Raw genomic sequence first — 23,712 nt, 5'->3', positions numbered from 1 at the left:
TAATTTTGAAGTAAAATGTCCTCTTAAACTTAAAACAATTACTTAATTACTTGTTCAACTCTTCAAATTTAAAAAAAACAAATCACTTAAAAGTTTTTAAAGTTAAGGCATTAATGGAGGGAGAGTTATTTACATTTTTTTTTAAAAAATATTTTTGATATATGTCAGGGAGAGAAAAGGAGGTTAAAAATTAAGTAAAATAAAAAGTAGGTTAAAAGTTAAATATTTTTCAGAAGCAAAGTAATATTTTTCAAAAGAAGCTAAGTAATAAAAATAAATATTTTTAAAAGCAAAATTAAAAGCATTTTCAAAAGCAAAGTAATATTTTTTCAAAGAAGCTAAGTACTCTTTCAAGTTAAGCCTTTTTGAAAAGTAGAGTTATTTTTTCAAAAATAAAGTATTTTCAAAGCTAAGTATTTAACTAAGTATTCTTTAAAGATATTCTTTTCAAAGATACGTATTTGGCTAAGTATTTTTTTCAAAAGAATTTTTTCAAGAAAATTAAGTGTTATATTTTTTGAGGGAGTTTAAAGCTAAAACATTCTTTTTAGTATTTTAACTTAGAAACTTTAACTTTGAAAAGGATAAACATTTTTTAAGTTATGTTTCTTACTTTGAAAAAAAATACTTTAAAAATTCTTACTTGTGAAAATTTTATTTGCTCTTAACTTATTGAAATGTTATCTATTTACTTAACTTTGAACTGTGTTATCATAATAAAAAATGGAGAGATTATTAGTGCAGAAAATACCAGATGATCGAACCAAAGTTTTGATAATGATAAAGAGTTTAAAATTAAGATTTCTTATTGATTTAACAACTCTGACTAAGTCTGTAGGAAAGTCTTAAGTGATCTTAAGTAAGGTGAAAGTCTTAGTTGAGGCAAGACAAAAAAAGTCATAGTGGACACTAGACAGGTGGAAAATCCTAGTTGTGGCTAGGCATGGAACTCCTTATCCGTTGGACTAGGTAAAGTCTTGGCAGGTTGAGAACGTTAGGCAAAAATCCTAGGGTCAAGGACACTAGGTTAAAGTTTGAGGGTCATGGACACCAGGTGGAAGATTGGATGGGTCGAGGTTCGAACATCCAACGAAAAGTCCTGAAGTCTTGAATGCTGAAAAAAGTCTAAATGATATGGAAGATTGGTTTGGCATTAGGAAAACTCTCTTGAGAGGAGTATGTTAGGACGCATTCCCCATTTAAGGAACAGTATGCGTCGATTTGACTTAGGATTTCACGAAAAATTCGAAAGTTAAAACTAGACAGTCCAAAGACTACTAAATTAATCATATTTTATTGTGCTAACTGTTGGTGCTGGAAGCATCCGACGATTGAACCGGTGTTTTGATTATGACAAAGGGTTCAAGTTAAGTTGTTTTGTTATCTAATGAGCTTAAACAAGTGTGCAGGAAAGTCCTAACCGCGGTTAGGCAGGTGAAAATCCTAAGGGGTGGTAACCTTAGGTCCTAGGGGGTGGTAACCCTAGGTGAAGGAGAAAAATCCTAAGGGGCGGTAACCTTAGGTCCTAGGGGGTGGTAACCCTAGGTGGAGAAAAACCCTAAGGGGGGTAACCTTAGGTCCTAGGGGGTGGTAACCCTAGGTGGAGAAAAACCCTAAGGGGGGGTAACCTTAGGTCCTAGGGGGTGGTAACCCTAGGTGGAGAAAAACCCTAAGGGGTCCTAGGGGGTGGTAACCCTAGGTGGAGAAAAACCCTAAGGGGGGGTAACCTTAGGTCCTAGGGGGTGGTAACCCTAGGTGGAGAAAAACCCTAAGGGGCGGCAACCTTAGGTCCTAGGGGGTGGTAACCCTAGGTGGAGAAAAACCCTAGGGGGCGGTAACCCCTAGGTCCTAGGGAGTGGTAACCCTAGGCGAAAAGTCCAGTCGGTCTGGAGGACCGGACTAGCATCAGGTAAATCTCCTGAGTGGAGTAGGTGAGGACGCGTTCCCCGTAGAGGGAACAGTAGGTGTCGGGTCGACCTAGGGTTTCCGGTCAAAAACCCGAAGTCAGACTCGGACAGTCCGAAGGCTGTCAATTCATTTGTTTATATATTATCTTTAGTGTTCTAACTCTGTTTTGCATGAAACTAATACTTTTGTGTAGGGTTAGTACTGACCGGGATCGGTCGACCGAACCTTGGGATCGGTCGACCGAACCTCCAAGCTACCATATCAGATCTCCAGAAGGTGGACCAGGTTCGACCAGGGATCGGTCGACCGGACCTCGGGATCGGTCGACCGAACCTGGGATAGGTGTCGACTCGATCAAGTCAAGGTGTGCGGGTCAGAGGAGACTGATCGGTCGACCGAACCTTGGGATCGGTCGACCGAACGCAGGGATAAAGTTTGACCAGATCGAAGCGGAGCGATGGATGAACGGATCAGATGCGGTGGAGATCATCTTATCGGTCGACCGAACGTGAGGATCGGTCGACCGATCCGCTTCGGGTCAAATCTGATCCCGAGACTTGGACCGAACTAGACCCTAACCAAAGTCAGCCAACCAACTGGGCTAGCAAGTATTATTTGAACAAATAAAGGAAGAGATTTATTTGAGTAATAGGAATTAGTAACAAAGAAATAAGAAGAAGGAAAAGGGGTAGCAGCCGAGAATTGAACCCGGGGCTTTTGGCTCGGTCAAAACCCAGCCAACCAACTGCTCCGCGGATATTTTGCGACAGTGTTGGCAGCGAAATAGTCTTAAGTTAACAGAAATACTAGAGTTATAAAAAGGAATTTAGGGCTTTCCGAAACCTAATTTTCCCCGATCCCTTCCTCTCTCGCGCGACAAAGGCACGATTCCGGCGGCCGGCGGGTGGCTAACTCGGGGAGGTTCTTCACCGTCGTGATCCTTGCGTCGAGGAGGAACCGTAAGCACGGAGGAGTCGAAGCTTACAATTTCCGCAAGCCCTAGAAGTTGTTCCGGTTGTAGGTTTAAGAAGAGGTAAGTCGCTACTCACCTGCAGTAGGATAGTTCCGAGATTTCATCTTGTGATGTTTCCTGGATTTTCGTGTGCTAGTGCATGATCTTGTTTTGTGCCGAGTTTATGCTTTGCTGGAAACAATCCAGAATCTGTAGATGACCTAGTTGCATTTCGTTTGGATTTTGTTCCTTCTTAATTTCAAGATATGTGGTAAAGTTGTTGCTTAAGCTTTCTGCCGTGAATTCTTGCAGAATAGTTAGGAAAGGGTTTTTGCTTTGTTTAAGTCTTCAGCAAGCTTAATTTGGTCGGTTTTGTGCTATGTATGAGATAGGAACAGCCTCATTGAAGCTTGGAACAACCCCTCTTGGAGCTTGTAGCAAACCCGGATTTGATTCTATGATCTGTAGTTGAAGCTTTCGATGTGTGCTAGCTTAAGTTTTGATGGCTTTGTATTTGTTCTGGAGTTGGATTAGTGAAGTGTTGCTAGGATTTCTGGGTGTCAACGGCCCTGTGCTACCATTCATTTGACATCAACTTGAGAAGAATTGTGAGAGTTAGAATCTGGACTATTTAAGAAAATCTCTTTTTCCTTCCATTGTCTCCTTAGGATGGTTAAATTGCGCATGCACTGTTAGTGAGTCCGAATAGATCACGTAAAGGATTTAAGAGAATAACTATGCATGATTAGTTGTGCTTAAGCTAAAGTTTAAATCATATAGCAGAAATTAGTTTGTAGTAGTGTAGATTTTTCAATGGGTTGTAGAGCAGATTTTTGTTATGTAGCATTTAGATTTTCGTTAGTTATAATATGCAAAATCATTTGTTTAAGTATTCACTCTTAGTATGTTCAAGTGTAAATCTCAGATTTGCTTTCCTTGGTCTAATTATGACGTAGCAAGCTTAAGGAATTCAGATGTTGTTTCCTTTATTTAATTTTGTTGTAGCATACTTGAAGAAGTCAGATTTGTTTTCCATGCTTTGGATTTTCCGTACAGCTAGTGTATTTTGTTTTCTTTGCTTTGGATTTCATTATACAGCAGTGGAATAGCTAGAGATTATTGGGTAGCATGCATTCTTTGTTCTCTTTCTTTTATCTCTGTTGTAGCAAGATTTAAGATTTTAATTCCAATAAGTTTTAGATGTAGTTTAAGCTTATATGATATGCAGATTTTCTAGTTTTCATTGGCGATTTTTAACAAGTATGAACAGTCATGTATTCTAGTGGAAAAATAAGAGTTCTATTAAATTCTTTTAGAAGTATTAACAAGTATAAGACAGATAAAGAAAAGAAAGAAAAAGGCCAAGGCCTTAAGTAGATCCCAAAGTCAAGACTTTAGGGATTTTGGCACATAAGGTGCTTATTAAAATGCCGAGGCATTATATAGAAGTATTAAAAGATAACAAGTATTTTACTTTTATCAGTGGCACTGTAGTCCTTGGGCTGGGCTCCCATAGTCGGTCCCTAGGTTTAGATAACCTAGTATGCAGGACTCTCAGTAGTCCTTGGGCTGGGCTCCCATAGTCGGTCCCTAGGTTTAGATAACCTAGTATGCAGGACTCTCAGTAGTCCTTGGGCTGGGCTCTCATAGTCGGTCCCTAGGTTTAGATAACCTAGCAAATCCTACTAGATTCGGGACCAGCTATCTCGGGTCTAGTTAGGGATGCGCGCATAGTAAGTACAGTTGTCGGGCCTAAGAAGAAGTTGATTAGTATTTTGAAGTATTATAAGTATAAGTTTTTGAACAAGTAAAGCAAGTTTTCCATAACTATAAAGTATTAAAGGACAAGTTTAGAACAGATGAATTAAGTTTCATCTTTAAAATCAGCAAGCTGAGTTTTCTTTTATGCTAGTAGCTTTTACATGTTTAGTTTCTTACATGTTATTTATTTGCTAGTTGATGAGCATGTTTAGCTTTATATGTTAGCATTTCAGTTAGTTTGCTTTCTTTATTATTTTATGAGCATGATTAGCTATACATGTTTAGTATATCAGTTAGTATGATGCCCTTGCCATTTGTGAGCATGAGTAGCTATACATGTTAGCTTTTCTGTTAGTTGATTTCTTAGCCATTTATGAGCATGAGTAGCTTTACATGTTAGCATTCAGTTTTAGCATGTTTTTATTTCGTATACATGCATATCGAGTTTTTGTGAGTTAGATAGCGCTTACTAAGCATTTTGCTTATAGACTACACTTCCTCTTACTGCAGATACAGGAAAGGAAAAGATATAGAAAGGAAGGTGACAAGGAGGTATTCGAAGGATGTGTGATGCCAAGACTATGGAAGCCTTGGGACTAGGAAAGAAGTTTTAATTTTAGTTTCCTCATTTTAGTAATTAATAAACATTTGAGTTGTATTTTAAGTTCATGTCATTTGAGATTATTCTGTTTAGATTGCATGTAGGATGAGTTTAGTTTAGTAAGTAGATATTTGTGTGTTTGATATTTATTTAACTGCGTGGTTGATTGATATGTGTTCCAGCCGCTTGTGGCTGAGTATATATTGCATGTATTGTTAAATATGGTCACCGGTACAGGGGAGATTCTGCCGAAATTTTTTGGTAGGGTTTCCATGTGATTTTTAATCATACCGGTTAAGTAGAGTTAGTAGTTAAGTAACGGTCATCCTTAGAGTGTAGTAGTAGCAAGAAGGGTGGTCGTTACAGTGGTAACCCTAGGTGGAGGAAAATCCTAAGGGGGGGTAACCTTAGGTCCTAGGGGGTGGTAACCCTAGGTGGAGAAAAACCCTAAGGGGCGGCAACCTTAGGTCCTAGGGGTGGTAACCCTAGGTGGAGAAAAACCCTAGGGGGCGGTAACCCCTAGGTCCTAGGAAGTGGTAACCCTAGGCGGAAAGTCCAGTCGGTCTGGAGGATCGGACTAGCATCAGGTAAATCTCCTGAGTGGAGTAGGTGAGGACGCGTTCCCCGTAGAGGGAACAGTAGGCGTCGGGTCGACCTAGGGTTTCCGGTCAGAAATCCAAAGTCAGACCCGGACAGTCCGAAGGCTGTCAATTCATTTGTTTATATATTATCTTTAGTGTTCTAACTCTGTTTTGCAGGAAACTAATACTTTTGTGCAGGTTCAGTACTGACCGGGATCGGTCGACCGAACCTTGGGATCGGTCGACCGAACCTCCAAGCTACCAGATCAGATCTCCAGAAGCTGGACCAGGTTCGACCAGGGATCGGTCGACCGGACCTCGGGATCGGTCGACCGAACCTGGGATAGGTGTCGACTGGATCAAGCCGAGGTGTGCGGGTCAGAGGAGACTGATCGGTCGATCGAACCTTGGGATCGGTCGACCGAACGCAGTGATAAAGTTTGACCAGATCGAAGCAGAGCGACGGATGAACGAATCAGATGCGGTGGAGATCATCTTATCGGTCGACCGAACATGAGGATCGGTCGACCGATCCGCTTCGGGTCAAATCTGATCCCGAGACTTGGGGATCTGGATCAGATCTTGCAGAGCTATAAAAGGAGGCCTCGAGGTGCAGCTCTTACATCGAATTCCGAACAGAAGTGTTGTGCTCTTGTCTGCTCTATACGCTTCAACAACGCTCTGCTGCTACAACGAACTGAAACTCCAAAGCTCGTCTACTTTCTTGTTCGTTGGTATAACTTTCTTATTTGCACTTAACTGTAATTGCTTGTAGTTTGTAATAATTCCGGATTTATAGTTGTTGCCCATCGAAAGCGGTCAAGGACCGCGGGCCTTCGAGTAGGAGTCGAGATAGGCTCCGAACGAAGTAAAACACCTGCGTCTTTTGTGTTTGCATTTACTTTCCGCTGCGTTTCTACTCTGTGTTTAAATCGTTAAAATAGTCACGAGCGCTATTCACCCCCCCCCTCCTCTAGCGCTTTCGATCCATCACTAACCTTATTTTACAAAGTATCTTTGGTATCTGGACTAACATATGCCTTGCAGAAAATGAAATGCACAAAGAATAGCTTAGATGAACAGTGCTCAAGGTACCTCCGGTGTCGTGGGAGGCGCTTTGACTACCTTAGCAGAAGCCGTGGGCAAAGAGGTGCAGAGGCACCTTCCATGTGGCTGAAGGTGCCCTGTAGCTTGGCGCAGAGGCACCTCAGAGCACTTAGAAGGTGCCCTCCAGTGGATAAAGGCCACAATCCATGCAGCTTATCGCAACTGAAGCGCAAGTGATAGACTTACACCTGGAGGCACCTTTAACAGCTTATAAAAGACCTATTCGAGCAGCTCTCTGTACAGAACTTGAATCAAAGTTTGCTACGACTTCTCTCTTGCACACTACTCCAAATACGACTCTACGACGCTGTAATGCAACTCCGACGACCAAAAGCCTAGAATTTATAATCCTTAGTTGTCAATATATTTTCATTAATAGCACTTAAATTATTGTACTTGTACTTATTCGAAACTATTAGTGGATTGCCCAATGAAAATGATCATTGATCGTAGGCCTTTGAGTAGGAGTCGTCACATGCCCCAAACCAAGTAAAAGAAAAGTGTTAGCGCTTATTTTCTTTTGCTATTATCTTTATTTCCACTGTGTTTTCTCCAAAGTTTTACGAAAAATGTGAAAAAGTCACGAGTGCTATTCACCCCCTCCTCTAGCACTTTCGATCCAACAAATAGATCAAGATTGATCATATACCTAGCAAATAAGAAAGATTTGGAGGCAAGGTCTCCTCGTAGAGGAGAAGTCTCAATAGGTCAAGGACAATTAGATACTTAGCATGAAAGAAATCCTATAGATAAAAAGCTTAGTAGGCCAATATTGATCAAATAAGATGAAGACTCATAGATGAGGTCTCTTGGCAAATGTCAAGTTATGTTAGGTGGAGATTGACAAAATACTTGCATTTAAGATGTTCCATAAGTAAACTCTTGGCATGCGAGTTGAGAGAGACTATGAGCGATTTGTATTTTTGGTGTGGGTGATTTTTCTTAGTTAAGTGATGACTTTATCTAGAATTGGTGTTTCAAGGTTAAAGTGAATTAGTGTTTCAGGGTCAAAGTGAAAGAGTAAGTCAACTAGAATGGTTAGTTTACTAGGTAGTCAACTAAAGATAGAAAACTCATAGATATTTATATTTTGGGTTTAGTCATTTGGATGACAATTTAGCTAACTAAAGCCTAATTAATTGACTTAATAATTTTAAATTAAAAGTATTATATCATTAAAATGAATACTATCTAAAGACATCAATAGTTACCTCAAGGAGTCAACTTATGTGTTGGATTGTGATGAGAGGCTAGAGGATTGAATAGGATCTCTTATTCACGTCTTGTATTCGCTTGTTATCTACGATCTTAGTACACATAATAAAATATAATAAAAATAAATAAATAAATAACATAAAGTATAATGAAACATAAATAAAACAATATACATCCGCTATATTAACGGTCCTTTAGTACCGACTCCATGGATATGGAGGGAGGTACATACAGGTACATAGGTGTAGGCACATGGTGGGGTAAATCTTAGGTTGTCAGTTCCTGAGAATCGACCCCTGACCATTACGCCAGATATGTCATGCGCCCACCGTCTGTACTATGCCCTGGAGGCAAAAATGATAATCCCAGTTAGCTTCATTGACTATCTTTGGGGATGACCGGCCGGTCCTACGAAAGTTTCCTACCAATCACCAAGGTAAATCGGGAAGCGCACGCGGCGGCTAATCCAGAAACTCAGCATCCTTTGATTACGCCCCTCATTTAGAGGAAAATTTTCTACAAATACGTTGTAGTTGGGGTTCGAACTGTGAATATCTGGATAATAACTTGGATATCCTACAGCGACACCATAACCCTGGGACAATAAAAAAATAACTATATAATATGACCCATGATATTTTAGATGGATCACTTCTCAAATATTTCACTATCTTTGTATTTCACTATCTTTGTCCTACAACATGGGACATGAAGAAACCTCTTGCGGTTCTTCTTCTTACAATGGATGGAGATTTGGAGTACAAAGAAGAGAAGAATAAAAAAAAAAATTTAAGAAATAAACTTTGAGTAAGATTTTCGTTGGCTTTAGAACACTATTATTTGTGGTTGTTCATTGTAATTGTTAATTCTTATTTCTTATTATAGAATCAGTCAAGTAGTCATTACTCCAACCGACTACTCTCTAGAGACGTATTATATTGTTTGACTTTGCTTCATTCCTAGTTGACTGACTAATCCACTAACCATAATACCAATTAACTATTTGGTACTATTGATCCCCAAACGACTAACTGATTTGTTAATCTAGTCAACTACTATCCAGACCATAATATGTTGTTTAAGTTTTGTCAATTCTTATTCGACTGACCAATTGACTAATCATAGTATTAATTGACTGCTTAGTCAACTAGCACTCTAATAGTAGCAAAAACCCTTTTTCTTTTTGATGTCAAGTGACTCTGTCAACAATCAGTCACATATTGGTTTAATCTACTCAACCAAATCACAAACTTGGAACATACTTTGAGGTTTGTCAATCACTACCCATATTTATCAGTCGACTCTATCAAATCAAAAATTTCTATATAATCTGAATTTTTGTTAGTCAATTAATTGTATCCATCAGTAAATTAGATCAAATCACAAATTCCTAAATAGTCTTTGAGTTTTTACTAGTTGATTGATTGTATCTGTCAGTTAACCAAACCATGAACTCAAAACAAACTAAAAAATTTGGTTTATCAATCAACTGATTGTATTTATTAATCGATCATCTTCTAGTTGACTCGATACAGTTCCAATCAATTAGTTTGCCAACTATGATCATGCTAATGATAGAGTCTTGCCATCGAGTACAAATCACTTAACTCTCATATATAGTTCATTAAAGCTTACCATTTGAAAAAGATTTTCGTGCCTTTAAGACTTCCTTGCTAAGTATTTATTCACCATGACCTATTAGGCCTTCATGATGCTAAGAGTCCAGGCCCCCAATCTTCTAGATTTTCTTACCTAGAATTTTATCTCCCTAAAACTTCATTACCATCAAAAATATAACTTAACCTTCATAAACTTCTCTGTCTAGCATCCAGTTTCCTGATCTATTAGGACTTTATCCTAACAAATATCCAACCATCATCAGCCTACTTAAATTTTCACTAATTGAGCCTACAATACCTACTAAGTTCCTTATACTTTTATACTTGACTACTTGACACACATGTGAGATTATAAGTATCTCCTAACTTAAACTTAGTTTAAACATCAAAATCTCATGTTGTTGAATTTATTATCCCTATTAGATGGACTTATTTATAAGTTAAACATGTGAATATAATCTGAACCCTTTAAAATGATCTAATTTATGTTTATTAGGTTTTAGATTATTGGATACATATTTAATGTGTAGGACCTTTTAGCCCAATCCGTTATTATCTATGGGCTGATAACTGATTGAATTTTTACATAAAGAAAAGATCCCCAAAGATTCAGGTGAATCATGACCTAGTTTCTTGTTCCCCATCGACAAAAAACTTTTTGGCTACGTCACCTCCTAAGTCCTTTATAGGGATCAAGCCGACGACGCTAGAACAAGAACAATAACTATTCAATCAGGATCTTTATCTTTATGTTTATGTATTACTTTCTCATGTCATTTAATCGATGAAAACTATATCTTCTTGTTCTTGTATTTCTTATATGCGAGTTCTTCGTATTATAAAATTCATACGGCTTAGGTTTTACAAGAACCAATATGTGGTATCAGAGCTTTGTATTTCATCATTTTCATGACTATTAGGTTAAGTTTTTTCTTTGATTTGCTGTTTGTATGCTAGATCAAGTTTTCCTAATATAACATAATTTTTTATCATCGAAAATAATATAAGAAATACCTAGGATAGACTTGTTTTCCAAGTTTCTCGTGTTTTTATGAAGAACACGAAGAACAATTGAAGAATGATCACATTTAACCTAATTTTTATGTCAAATCGTAATAGCTCAATCGATTGGCTTGGCCAACCAAACAATTACCAAGCACGAACAGAATCGATAGGAATCGATTGATCTAGTCGGTTCAATCGACACCAATCAATTAGTAAATTTCACCAATTGATTAGGACAATGAATAAAGAATCGATTTTTGATAGATAAGATCAATCAATTCAGGCTACCAATCGATTAAAAGCTTTAAATCATAATTAAATCTTGCTATCAATCAATTATGAAATTTTCTCAATCGATTAATAAGCTGAAAGCATGATGAACTCGATTGAAATCGATCAATTAATCAATTGTGCAGACAATCTATTAGAATTGATATGAATCGATTAACAATCTTAAACTGATAATCGGAATTTTTCCAAACGATTAAAAAGTTTAAAGGATCCACTGTTAATCGATTGGATTTGTTCAATCGATTAACACTTTGTTTTGTTTTTACGTGAAATAGTGATCATGCATGAGAATTGTATTAAATGGCATTAAAAAAGGTAAATTAGAGAAAAAGAACTTTTAACAAAAAACAAGATTGATCCATGCATGAGAATGGTAACAAATGGCTTTGAAGAATGATCCTATAGATTTGACGAAGGTAATCGATTGGATGACATGAAATAATTGTCATAGGATATTAATCGATTAATAAATCTAATTTAGAGTTATAAAAATTAATTAAATAATTATTTATTTGCTTAAAGTTTTTAGTAATTTTTTTAGTTTATCTACACAACTTACTATTAAGTTGAACTATTATATTAGCCCAAAGGAATGCATATTAGGTAGATTTAATGCATTTTATGTTGATAGACGTATATCTATGTTAAAAGTAATCATTCTAAAAGAAGGTTACTTTTATTTCACATATATACTTAAGGTAACTTACAATTATGGAATAAAATTTTATTTTATTCAGATCATACACAAAATATGTCGACCTAAAAGAAGACATATTATGCAGCTTATTAAGATTGGTGTGAGCTATGGACTAATATAAAACTCATAAAAAGTATCATATTATGCATACAATGGGTCAATCCAAAGAAAGATACATTTTGTAGTCAATTAAAATTTGAGTTCTATCATAGAGTACCGATAACAAATTGTATTTTAATTCATAGAGTAAAATATAATGTTATATTTGGTATATCATAAAGAACTCATTTATATGCATTTAAAATTTTATTTTATTTACATAATTTTATGTTACACATGTTCTTGGCTTTTAGTTAAATAGTAACCTTAAATAAATTTCATTCTTTTAATTTTAGTATAATCTATAACTATCAGTATTAATAATATCCCAACATAAACTAGTTCGAATTTTACTAAATGAAAAGAATACGTGATCATAGTCTTAAGTTACATGGACTTAGACCATGTCTTAAGGAACGATCGCCTCACACCTCTGACCAGTGTTAGTACTATAGAGCAGAGGGTTGAATGTTAGTTATGGGAGAATCAAATCGTATGTGTTTGAGTATCATGAGGCTTTCTATATCGACATCAATAAAGGGTTCAATAATAGAGGGAAAAGATGGTAGGAGTTTCTTTAACCAACTGGCAGACCGATTCACCTCAAATGAAAAGGTTAAAACTATCATACTTCTTACGAAGTTAGTAACCATGTGGTACAGTAATAAAGGAAATATAAGGGAGTACATTATAGAGATGTCTAATGTAGCAATAAGTCTGAAATCACTATAACTCGATATGTCTGAAAGTATGTTAGTGTATTTTATCTTGATGTCTCTGCTTACACAATTCACTCCTTTTAAGATATCGTATAATACTTAAAAGGACAAGTGGATATTGAATGAGCTCATTGCTCAATGCATGTAAGAGGAAGAGAGACTGAAGATTGAGACATCTAAGAGTACTCACTTAGCATATAGTTCTCAAAGTGCGAGCAAGAAGTGAAAGATGATCAATAACAAAGAAAAATTAAAGGAAAACAAACTGCAAATTTTTGAGGCAATGGTCATAAGGAGCGTAAGAATCAGGATAAGGAATCCATTTATTTCTTTTGCAAGAAGAAAGGTCATATGAAGAAATATTGTATCAAGTATGTCAACTGGCGTATAAAGAAGGGTAAACTTTTCAACTTTATTAGTTTGAAAATTAATTTAGCTATTGTACCCACTGACACTTGGTCGATAGATACTGATGGTACTACTCACATAAGTGTCACCATGTAGGGTTGTCTCAGGAGCCAATTTCTGCTTGATGATGAAAGATACATCCATACGGGGAATAGAAAGAAGACTAAAGTCAAGTTGATTGATATTTTTAAATTTTGTTTAGGAACCAATGTCCTTTTGGATTTAGAAAATACATTTATTATACTATCTTTTTAACAGAATTTAATTTAAATTTCTTCTTTCAACAAATTAAATTATTCTTATTCATTTAGAAATAGAATTTTTAGTATTTTCTTTAATTAAGTATTAGTTGACAATGGTTCCTTAGTTGATAAGATTTATAAATTGAATACCTTTACTCTTACGATTGAAAATGTAATAGTGCATAGTATAGGTATGAAACACAAATTGATCAATGAGAATTCTTTCATGTTGTGGCATAAACGTTTAGGACATATATCCAAACAACACCTAGAAAGGTTAATGTCACATGTAATTCTTGATTCCCTTGACATGTCAGACTTCGATGTCTACATAAAGTGTGTTAAGAGGAAGACCACTAACAAAAGAAATAAGAGGCCTAGCCGTTATAGTGACATTTTCGAACTAATATGTACGGATATTTGTTGAACATTCCCTAAGGCATCCTGGAATGGATATATATATTTTATTAGTTTCATAGATAATTATTCCAGATTTGGATATCTGTACCTTATTCATGAGAAGTCATAATCTTTGGACATGTTCAAAATTTTAAAAAATAAAGTTAAACTTTAATTAGGTAAGAAAATTAAAGTCGTCTGATCCGACCGTGGAGGTGAATATTATAGTCAATATAATGAATCAAATTTACAACGCCCATGATCTTTTACAAACTATCTTGCTGAGTGTAGGATTGTGTCTCAATATACCATGTCTAGTATACCCAGTTAGAATAGTGTAGCTAAGCGTCGCAATCGAACCCTAAAAAACATGGTGAGAAATATGTTGTCTTTCACTTTTCTACTGAAGTCTTTATGAGGTGAGACACTCAGGACTGTAGTTTACCTACCCAATGAGTACCTGGTAAAGTAGTAACTAAAGTTCCATTCGAGATGTGGACGAATAGATAGTGCAGCATTAGGTATTTACACGTCTAGAGTTGTCCAACCGAGATTAGGCCTTATAGGCCTAACGAAAGGAAACTGGACTCAAGAATAGTTAGCTATAATTTTATACATTACTCAGAGAAATCAAGGGGGTATAAATTTTATAATCCTTCCAAAAGATCCTTCTTCGAAATGGAAAATTCATTGAGGGCAGTGAGAGTGATAAAATTAGGGAAGTATCTTTTGAGAAAAGCGTTGGCGATCCTCTTGTCGTCACTACCAATACAATTAGTAGCGATATGATTACCATACCACACATTATGGATATTGCACATCCAGTTAGCATAATGAACCAAGATATTCTAATGATATCTCCAATGTAATTGGAGAAGCCTATCACTGAAATTAGGTATTGTCTCATATTGATGAGCAAGTACCTCAACCACCTCAAACACAAGTACCTCTAAGGCGATCCACAAGGGAACGGAGAACCATGAATTTTTGTGATTATGTTTATCTCCAAGAGCATGATTTTGACATATGATTGGAAACTGATCCTGTTGGATCGTGACGCACGTGAGAGGAGAGGGATGAATCACGTGGTTTTCAAAACACTTCTTTTTCGGTTTTAAAAACTCGAGTACACAATGAAAAGTAAATAAGAAAACACCATATAAACACGAGCAATTTTTGCTTGGTTCAGAGCCTTCGACGACTCCTACTCCAAGGTCTAGGTCCCGCGGACCTATCGATGGGTAATCCACTAAAAATCTCTTCTGGTACCCTCTGAAAAGAGAATCGAGTACAAGAAAAGTTAGGTGAAGTGCAACACACTGCACTTGTCCTTTTATAGTAATTAATTATAATAACAAGATTTTACCAACACTTTTCAAGAATCGAAATGAAGTACTTTGTGTTGATGTCTGTCTACCGAGCACGATCAGAACTCCTCGGAGTAGTCATCGGGCTCAGCAACTTCGTAGTAGAGTTGCAGCACAAATTGGGAGCAGTCGGAGGCTCGAATGTGCGCGCAGTAGCTCGTATGTAGTTGTTGTTTCAATGCACACTCGAGACTGCCTTATAAAAGGCTTGGAGGGCGCCTTCCATAAGCATGGAAGGCACCTCCAATGAGGCAAAATCAATCCCGATAACTTTGGTGCTTATCCAAGACTTCGACGAAAATTTATCCAACGAAAGACGCCTTCTATATCCATGGAAGGCGCCTTCGGGTACTGTTCACCCGAAGGCAGATTTGCTTTCTTGCTTGCTTTCTTGCCCTGCAAACATGTGTTAGTCTAAATAACCTGCAAGATAAGTATTAGCACAAATATAGACAGATAATAATAAAAAGAGTAATTAGTTCTTGTCCTCCTAGGACCAGAAACTAGTCAAGGTCTCAGCTTAAGGATATCAAATGGATCTAAAATGAACTGACACCTACTGTCCCTCAACTGGGATGCATCCTCACAGTCACTCTCCTCCTGTGACTTACCTTTACTTACCTTTGGCCAGACACCCGGTCAGCCCGTCGACTAGTCTGGACTTCGTGCTAGCTATCCGGTCAGCCCGTCGACCAGTTTGGACTTCGTGTCAGCTATCCGGTCAGCCCATCGACCTAGCTGGACTTCGTGCCAACTATCCGGTCGGTCCATCGACCTAGCTAGACTTTGTACCAGCTATCCGGTCGTCCCGTTGACCTAGCTGAATTTCTCCTGCACACTCAGTCATATTGTTAGATTACAATGAACATAACTTAACCTACTTTGTCATTCATCAAAATCTGAGTTAGACCATTAGTGCTAACCGCACCAACAGATCCTATATTTTTTTCAAGAGGTTAAACAATACTCTAACCCTGAAAGGTGGATTAATTTCATGAAAGAAGAGTTGAAGTCTATAATAGATAATGATGTTTGGGAATTTGTCAAATTGTCTGAAGGTTAGAAGCTCATTAGTTGTAAATGGATATTTAAAACCAAGCAAGATTCAAAAGGCAATATCTAAATGTATAAAACTCATCTTGTTGCCAAGGGATTCACTCAGAAAGAAGATATTGATTACAATAAGACTTTCTCATCTGTGTCGACGAAAACTCCTTTAGGATAATTATGACACTTATAACTCATTATGATTTAGAGCTACATTAACTAAATATAAAGATTGCATTCTTTAATAGAGATATAGAGGAGTCCACATATATGGTGCAACCAGAGAACTTTAAGCCTAAGGACTCAAAGCACCTATTATGTAGATTACAGAAGTCCATATATGGTTTAAAATAGACATCCTGCCAGTGGTACCGAAAATTTAATCAAGTGGTTACCTCATATGATTTTAAAGAGAACTTCGTTGATCAATGCATATATATTAAGTTCAGTGGGAACAAGTTTATTATACTTATTTTATACATGGATGATATATTGATTACAAGCAATAATAAGGGTCTGCTACATGAAATCAAGTCATTTTATCTAGTAATTTTGAAATAAAAGATCTTGATGAAACATCTTTTGTTTTAGACATACAGATCTATCGTGTTTGTTCAAGAGATATTCTTGGACTTTCACAACATGCATATATTGAAAAGATACTTATAAGGTATGTATATAGAACTGTACACCTAGTGATACAATTGTGACAAGAGATGACAAGTTCAGCTTGCAGCAGTGTCCATGACTTGAACTTGAAACAAAGGAGATGAAACAATTCTCATATGCATCAACAGTGGGAAGTCTCATGTATGCACAAGTTTGTATTCGACCAAATATAGCGTTTATAGTGAGGATGTTAGGCAAATATGCTAGTAAGCACTGGAAAGTGGTTAATAGAGTGATACGATATTTACAATGAACTAAAAGACATATGCTCACATATCGGAGGTCAGATCACCTGGAGGTGATTGGATATTCAGACTCGAATTTTACTAGATGTTTAGATAGCAGGAAGTCCACTTCGAACTATATTTTCATGCTTGTTAGAGGGACTATATCTTGAAAGAGTGTTAAACAGACGCTAGTAGTCACTTCTACTATGGAAGCAAAATCAATAACATGCTATGAAACATCCAATCAGGGGATTTGGCTGTGAAACTTCATCATAGCATTGTAAACCATTGATGACATTGGTAGACCACTGAGGATCTACTATGATAATAATGTCATAGAACTTTATGCCAAAACAATGACAGTTCGTCTAAGTCTAAGCACATCGACATTAAATTTCTAACGGTTAAAGAAAGAGTTTACAGTTGTCAGGTCATGGTAGAGTACATCAGCATATATTTCATGTTGGTTGATTCACTCACTAGAGACTTAGTGCCTAAGGTGTTTCATGTGTATGTTGTGGATATGAGAGTCTTTCTTATGGAAGAAGAACTTATCTAGTGGGAATCTATATTTACTTTATTGCTCTATATTTAACAATAAAGATAAACATTTTTGTTTTAATTATTGTACATATTTAAAGTTCAAAACATTCATGGGATTTTATTTATTTGTTGGATTTCTGAATTACAATATCTTGATTTACTGTTGCTATTTAACATTTAGTGTTTGTAAATGTGTATAAATTTCTTTTTGAATCATAAAGTTTGGATCATGATTTCCTCTTGTAGTTTAGCATAAAGTATTTGTAGATATGATCTAACATCTTTTTATATCACCTTAAGATTAGTTAGAAATTGACATATATTAATCACATTTTATGTAATTTCCACACTATACATACATATCTTGATCTATGTTATTAATGACATTAGTATTATAATTATTGTTAAGGCATGTTACGATCATATATAGTAGCTATAACCTCTTTAGTCATATACCAATGAAATTAATAGACCAGTTTATTTACAATCTTGTACCTAAAGTTTTGATATCAACTAAAGTTTTATTTGTATTTCACATATAACTCACATGTAGCCCAAGTGGTTAGACTTCAACGAATTATGGTTGTTCTTGGCATAAAGTTTTACGGCTTTATTGTCACATGCTAGTTCTTGGAAACTTAAGCCGCATGAATTCTAAAATATGAAGAACTCACATATAGAAAATACGAGAACAAGAAGATCTAGTTTTCATCAATTAAACATGGCATAAGAAAGTAATAATTCGTTACCAAGAACATAGCATTAATAAGCCGTGTATAGTTGCAAGTGGTTACCACTGTAGTAATACTATATTAACTATATACCTCAATACCCACAGCCGATGTTGCTGCTAAAAATCAAAGAGAAGCTGGAAGGTGTGACTGCCGGATCCAAGATCAATCCACAGCAAAGCAAACCTTACAGGAAACCTTCCCCACTGCTCGGATCAGATTGAGATACACAAATCACTAATCAAAAATCCTAATTACATAACACAATTCCTTACCTCCCAGATCACAGTTAGGGCACTGAGTCAGAAATTAGGGCACGGGAGGACACCGGCGTTGCTGGAGAAAGTTGCTGCCGAAACTAGGAACAGCCCACAACAAATCCTACTTCACCTCACAAATATCAAACGAACCCAGCAGGATGCCACTGATCAAGCAACAGCCTTCTAGTCTCTGTCGACCCTCCTCCTTGAATCTAATCCGACAACAAGAGAAAATCTAGGGCACGGTGCGGCTCAAGAAGGAGGTGAAGGTGAGGCCGGTGTCGCTGGCAGAAGGCCGGCGCTAGGGCAGGGTGCGGCGCTGGAGCTCCTGTTGCCGATGATCAGCGTCGGCTGTGGTGGTCGGCTCTGGCAGCACAGAGGGAAGAAGGGAGATCGGCGATCGGCAGAGGGCTCAGCGGTGGCCGGCGCTAAGGCTCGGCGGTCGACTGTAGTGGCGTCGTCGCTCGACGAAAGCTAGGGAGGGAGAGGAGGAAGAGAAGAAGATGCTGTGCTAGGGCAAAGACGAGAAGAGGAAGAGAAACGGCTCGGTTTTTGTTTCGCGAGGAAGGAAACCGCTTGGCACAAGATTAGGGCACGGCACAGGTTTGGCACGCCGGGGAAGAAACGGATCAGCGGAGGGAATAAAGAAAAAGAAATAAAAAGAAAAGAAAAGAAATAAATAAGTAAATAAAACTTTTCCTCATTAAAATAGGGCAGCCTAAACAGGTTTTCCCGGAACCCCGTTTTATCCCCGTAAACTTATCCATACGAGCTCCGAAAAATTCTAGAAAAATTTCTAAAAATTCCCGAAAATTCCCTGATCATTACTCGTCATTTTTTTGGTATTTTACAAGATGTCATATAAACTAATGATAAGGTTGTATTATGGTTTAGTATGGGTAGATATATCAAGAGGAAGCAAAAACTAAAACTTTAGGTCAAGGTTCAATTGAATCATTTAGTTAGTTTTGAATTTTATGTCAATCTTGAGATCTGTGATATATATATATATATATATATATATATATATATATATATTTCCCAAGTAGACATTGGTAAAATAGACCTCTTCATAAAATTTAGGAATTTTTAGAGGTCTGTGAAATTTTTGGTACATTTCTGAGGTTGGGTAAAAAATATTATTTTTGGCTGAAATAGTGTATCAATCGACTGGTAATATACTACTCATGAGCACATAATGTCTCTGTAAGTTCGTTTTGAAGAGGTCAGTCGGCTGGGGTCAATGGCAGTCGGCTGATACAGTTTGAAATTATGTTTTAGTAATAGAAAATGACCAAAAGGATGGTGAATATGTATGTAATTTTATGGCGGATTAATACATGATGTTTATGGTTGTTAGAGGTTAAAGAGTCTAATAATTGGAATATTGTTGGAGCTCTTTTTAATATATGGCAAAGGAGGAGAAGTGTTGGATTTAAGTGGGAAACCTACATACCTTTGCATGAAATCCTAACTCAAGGGGGAGCTTAGGTGAAAGGGGAGCAATCGCTCACTTGTTGACAAAGGGGGAGAAGTTTAACTTTGCGAGAAATCCTAGCTCAAGGGGGAGCTTAGGTGAAGGGGGAGCCTAGGGTTAGGTTCCATGACTTATGCATGAATAGATATGCATGTTTATTTTGCATTATTATTGCATTTATGTTTCCCTAACTTAAACGGGTTGTCAAACATCAAAAAGAGGGAGATTGTTGGCACAATCTAGGTGCCTTAGGTTTTGATATTTGGGTAAATGTTTAAATTATGTTTATTGCTGTATTTGATATGCATTGTGAGTGTGCGGGATAAAGGTACAATAAGGAAAGTCCAAGTGCGATTTTGGTAAAGGTGAAAGTCCAAGTTGAGTCTTGGCGGTGTAAGTCCAAGCATGTAGTCTTGACAATGTAACTCCAAGTGTGATTTGGCAATGAATGGAGTTCCGGAAGTGCGACCTCTTGGGCCCTTGGCAAAAGAAGACTCGACAATAATGGTAAGGTCAATGGAAGCTCCAGAAGGCAAGGCGTAAAGGATGTGGAGACATTCGAGGGACGCGAGACTGATGGAGGAGGCTAGAAGGTTAGGTTCAGGTTGTGCGAGTAAGGACAAGTGCATGAGATATTATACTCAGGGTAAAATTTCAGTGTTAATATAGTATTACTATAGTGGTATTTTCATCAGTCAACTGATAGTCAACCATTGGCTTGTAATGGTCAAATTTTACTTAGGATCAGCCGACTGGTGGTTGTACTAGTCGACTGGTGGCGGAAAAATAGCCTGGTATTTTCTTCCGAACTCTATTTAATAGAGCTCGAGGTATTTGGACATTGTTGACGAAATTAGTAGTAGTTAAACTTAATTAGAGTCTACAAGTGCTCAAGTAATCTAGTGTGGTATTGTGCGAGTTGTGGTGAGGTTTCTTCATCCGCAAGGAGCTATGTGAGCTAGCCGAAAGTTTTCCAGAGAATCATCCACAGATAGATTGGGATCGTCCACCTTACGAATAGTCATAAAGTAGGAGTAAGTGATTTTTGAACCATGTTTCATAAACATGTTAGAGGCTTGATTGTCTTGGTTATTGCCTCTAGGTTTAGCTTTCTATTTGTTAGTTTTGTTAATTTGTATTTCCATTGTGCACTAACATAGGAAGCGATGATTTGAGTAACGAGCTATTAACCTCCTCTAGCGACGTCAAGATCCCAACAGTACTACCATATGGATCAATTTGTGACGGAAAAAATAATTCGTCGAAAATCCGCAGAGTTAAAAAATCCCCAACCCAAGACAAATTATACGTTATGCGAGCTATCCTACAAATTCGTCAAAAAAAAAAAAAAATAAATAAATATATATATATATATATAATTAAAATTTTTAAATTCGGATTACGGATTTTACAGATGAAACCCACAAATTTATTAGAAATTTCATTTTAATTTTTTATATAAAAAAAATGAAACTAGGATCACAATCAGCCCACATCGGCCGACCTACACAGGTGAAGTAGATCAGCCCGTCATTTTAAAATAAATTAATAAAATTTCAATTAAATTATTTTACGGAATGCACCAATACGACGGACTCAACAACAGCTATACGTTCACCGTGCCCACTTCGTCGCTTGGCGTCCTGACCTCCGGCTAATGTCTCGTCGCCGACATCTTTCACAGTGGCACCACGGCCCATTAATCGAGTCCCGCGCTGCGATGTAACACAGTGACAGCTCCCTTCGCACTCCAATTTCCGCCACGTGTTCCTTATAACCCCGATGTCTCTGTCACGTGCCTTTTCTTAGGTCGTACTATTCGAGGCGGTTCTCCTCACTCCCTATTTAAACACCACCCAAACCAGAAAGGCAAATAAAGGCAAAAGAGGCAGGGAAACAATGCCGAGAGCAGTCGTGGAAATAGACTTCTTCGCCATGGAGAACGCTCGATCCTACAGCGCCGTGAATAGCGACTCCGCCGCAGGCAGTGGTTGTACTCCGTTTCCCCTCTCCTCTCCTCTCCTCGATAGCCTCATCGGTCGACTTCAAGTCTGATTTAAGACTCTAAATTGTTTTTTTTTTTGGGGTTTCATTAGGAATCAATCTGAGCGCCTTCTCCGCGATCGATCGGCTTCTCTCTCAGAGAGTGATTTCCTCACAAGCCGCCTTCGCCGAGATGCCGCTAACTCAGCCTCAGGCTGATCGATTCTTCTCCAATTGTCCGATGCCGATCCCCTCTGTAGATCCGTCACTCAGGTCTCTCTCTCTCTCTTTTTCTGTCTCGTTCTTCTCTCCGCTTGAAGTCTGATAGTCAATCGCGTTGCGATAGGCCGCCGGCGATGAAGACGGAGAGCAAATCGGTAACAGCGCCATTGACGATCTTTTACGACGGCAAGGTCTCTGTTTTCGATCTGCCGCGACATAAGGTCCGTTAAATTATCATCTGTTAAAAAAAATTCCCTGTTAATATTTTTTTTTACTAAAATAAATTAACAATTTAATTAATAGGCGGAAGCTATAATGAAGTTTGCGATGGAAAGCCGCAGCAACGTCGACTACAGTGCCGGGTTAGGTTTATTGGCGAAATTTAACCATGGTAACTCGACGGCATAAAATTAACTTCTCCGACGCGTTGCATATTAGAATTAGATATTTAAGGAAAAAAGTCATTTTTTTTCTTCCGCAGGATTATTGCCGCTAGCGCGAAAGAAATCGTTGCAGCGTTTCCTGGAGAAGCGTAAGCAAAGGTGTTAACTCTACCCATTCAATTAAGCTTAATCGAGAGATTTAATTGAAATTGACGTGAGTCAATTCGTCATGATGATATGCTGAAGTCGTAATTAAAATGGCTGTTTTTTTTCCTGACAATTATAGCTATTCAATACTGATCGATGCAAAATTACAATCCAATCAAATCTCCCATCAGTAAATGCTGTTTTAATTGGAATTTAATTATGGTAAAAGTAAATTAACAGCGAAGGAAATCGACCAATTTCAAGCGATTTTCCTTCTTTAGTAATTATTAAAGTGCCACTAAATAGTTATTAAATATGATCTATCGATTCATAATTATTTGTTGAAATCGTATTGACATCATCTGACTAGTTATATATTATATTGATGCATGTTTAGTGGTCTTATTATTTCTTTGTGACGTGTTCTTTGTTCGATGTCCAGGATAATGGCAGCAGCAGCAGCAGCAGGTCCCTAGCTACAACTACAAGAGGGAGCAAGAGAGACTTTAATTTTTTTCAATGTGTCATTCACACCGATGCCAAATATTTTCTCTGTGATTATCTTTCATTTGTCTGGTTGAAGTAACGTAGGTTTATGTGTGTTCTCTTTATTGCGATAAAGAAAAGTTCAATCTAGCTCCCATTACAGCGGTGTTAATTTCACAAGACCTCATTTTATTTTAGGGTTAATAACTTTAAACCTCCTTGTATTTTATAGCAGGTTGTTTTTTGACCTCTTCTATTTAAAAAACTATACTTAACTCCCCTTTGACATAAGTAAAAAAGAAAAAAAAAAATAAATGATCAAAATAACCCTAATATAAATCAGACTTGTAGAAGAAAATGAAAAATAAAAATAAAAATAATCTCGTAAAATCGTTGAAAGCTTAATCTTAACCCAACCTGATTTATATATAGACACAAAATCTCATTTGTTCCTAGAAAAAATATCCTCACAAAATTCACACATGCACTGGCGTAAATAACAAAAAAAATAGTAATTCTGAAAAAGATAATCAATCAAAAATTCATTCTACCAAATAAAAAAGAGC

The 23,712-nt window shown here is 37.2% G+C and overlaps 1 protein-coding gene and 1 long non-coding RNA gene across 2 annotated transcripts; one reads left to right on the top strand and one right to left on the bottom strand.

Annotated features, from left to right (window-relative positions):
* Positions 1 to 18,159: 18,159 nt before the first annotated feature.
* LOC121968086 lies at positions 18,160 to 19,078 on the bottom strand. The gene is made up of 2 exons (XR_006107927.1): positions 18,464 to 19,078; positions 18,160 to 18,394 (listed from the first exon to the last, which is right to left on the bottom strand). It is a non-coding gene; the product is annotated as an uncharacterized LOC121968086 (long non-coding RNA).
* Positions 19,079 to 21,818: 2,740 nt separating this feature from the next.
* Positions 21,819 to 23,136, top strand: LOC122054691 (protein TIFY 9-like). The gene is made up of 6 exons (XM_042616130.1): positions 21,819 to 21,915; positions 22,022 to 22,181; positions 22,255 to 22,351; positions 22,434 to 22,521; positions 22,612 to 22,672; positions 23,103 to 23,136. Exons 1-6 carry the CDS (start codon positions 21,825 to 21,827, stop codon positions 23,134 to 23,136), a joined length of 531 nt encoding a protein of 176 aa, XP_042472064.1. The 5' UTR covers positions 21,819 to 21,824.
* Positions 23,137 to 23,712: the final 576 nt, after the last annotated feature.

This window comes from Zingiber officinale, chromosome 3B (assembly GCF_018446385.1).
Source record: "Zingiber officinale cultivar Zhangliang chromosome 3B, Zo_v1.1, whole genome shotgun sequence".
Lineage (NCBI taxonomy): Eukaryota > Viridiplantae > Streptophyta > Magnoliopsida > Zingiberales > Zingiberaceae > Zingiber > Zingiber officinale.
This window is presented reverse-complemented; position numbering and strand designations above follow the sequence as displayed.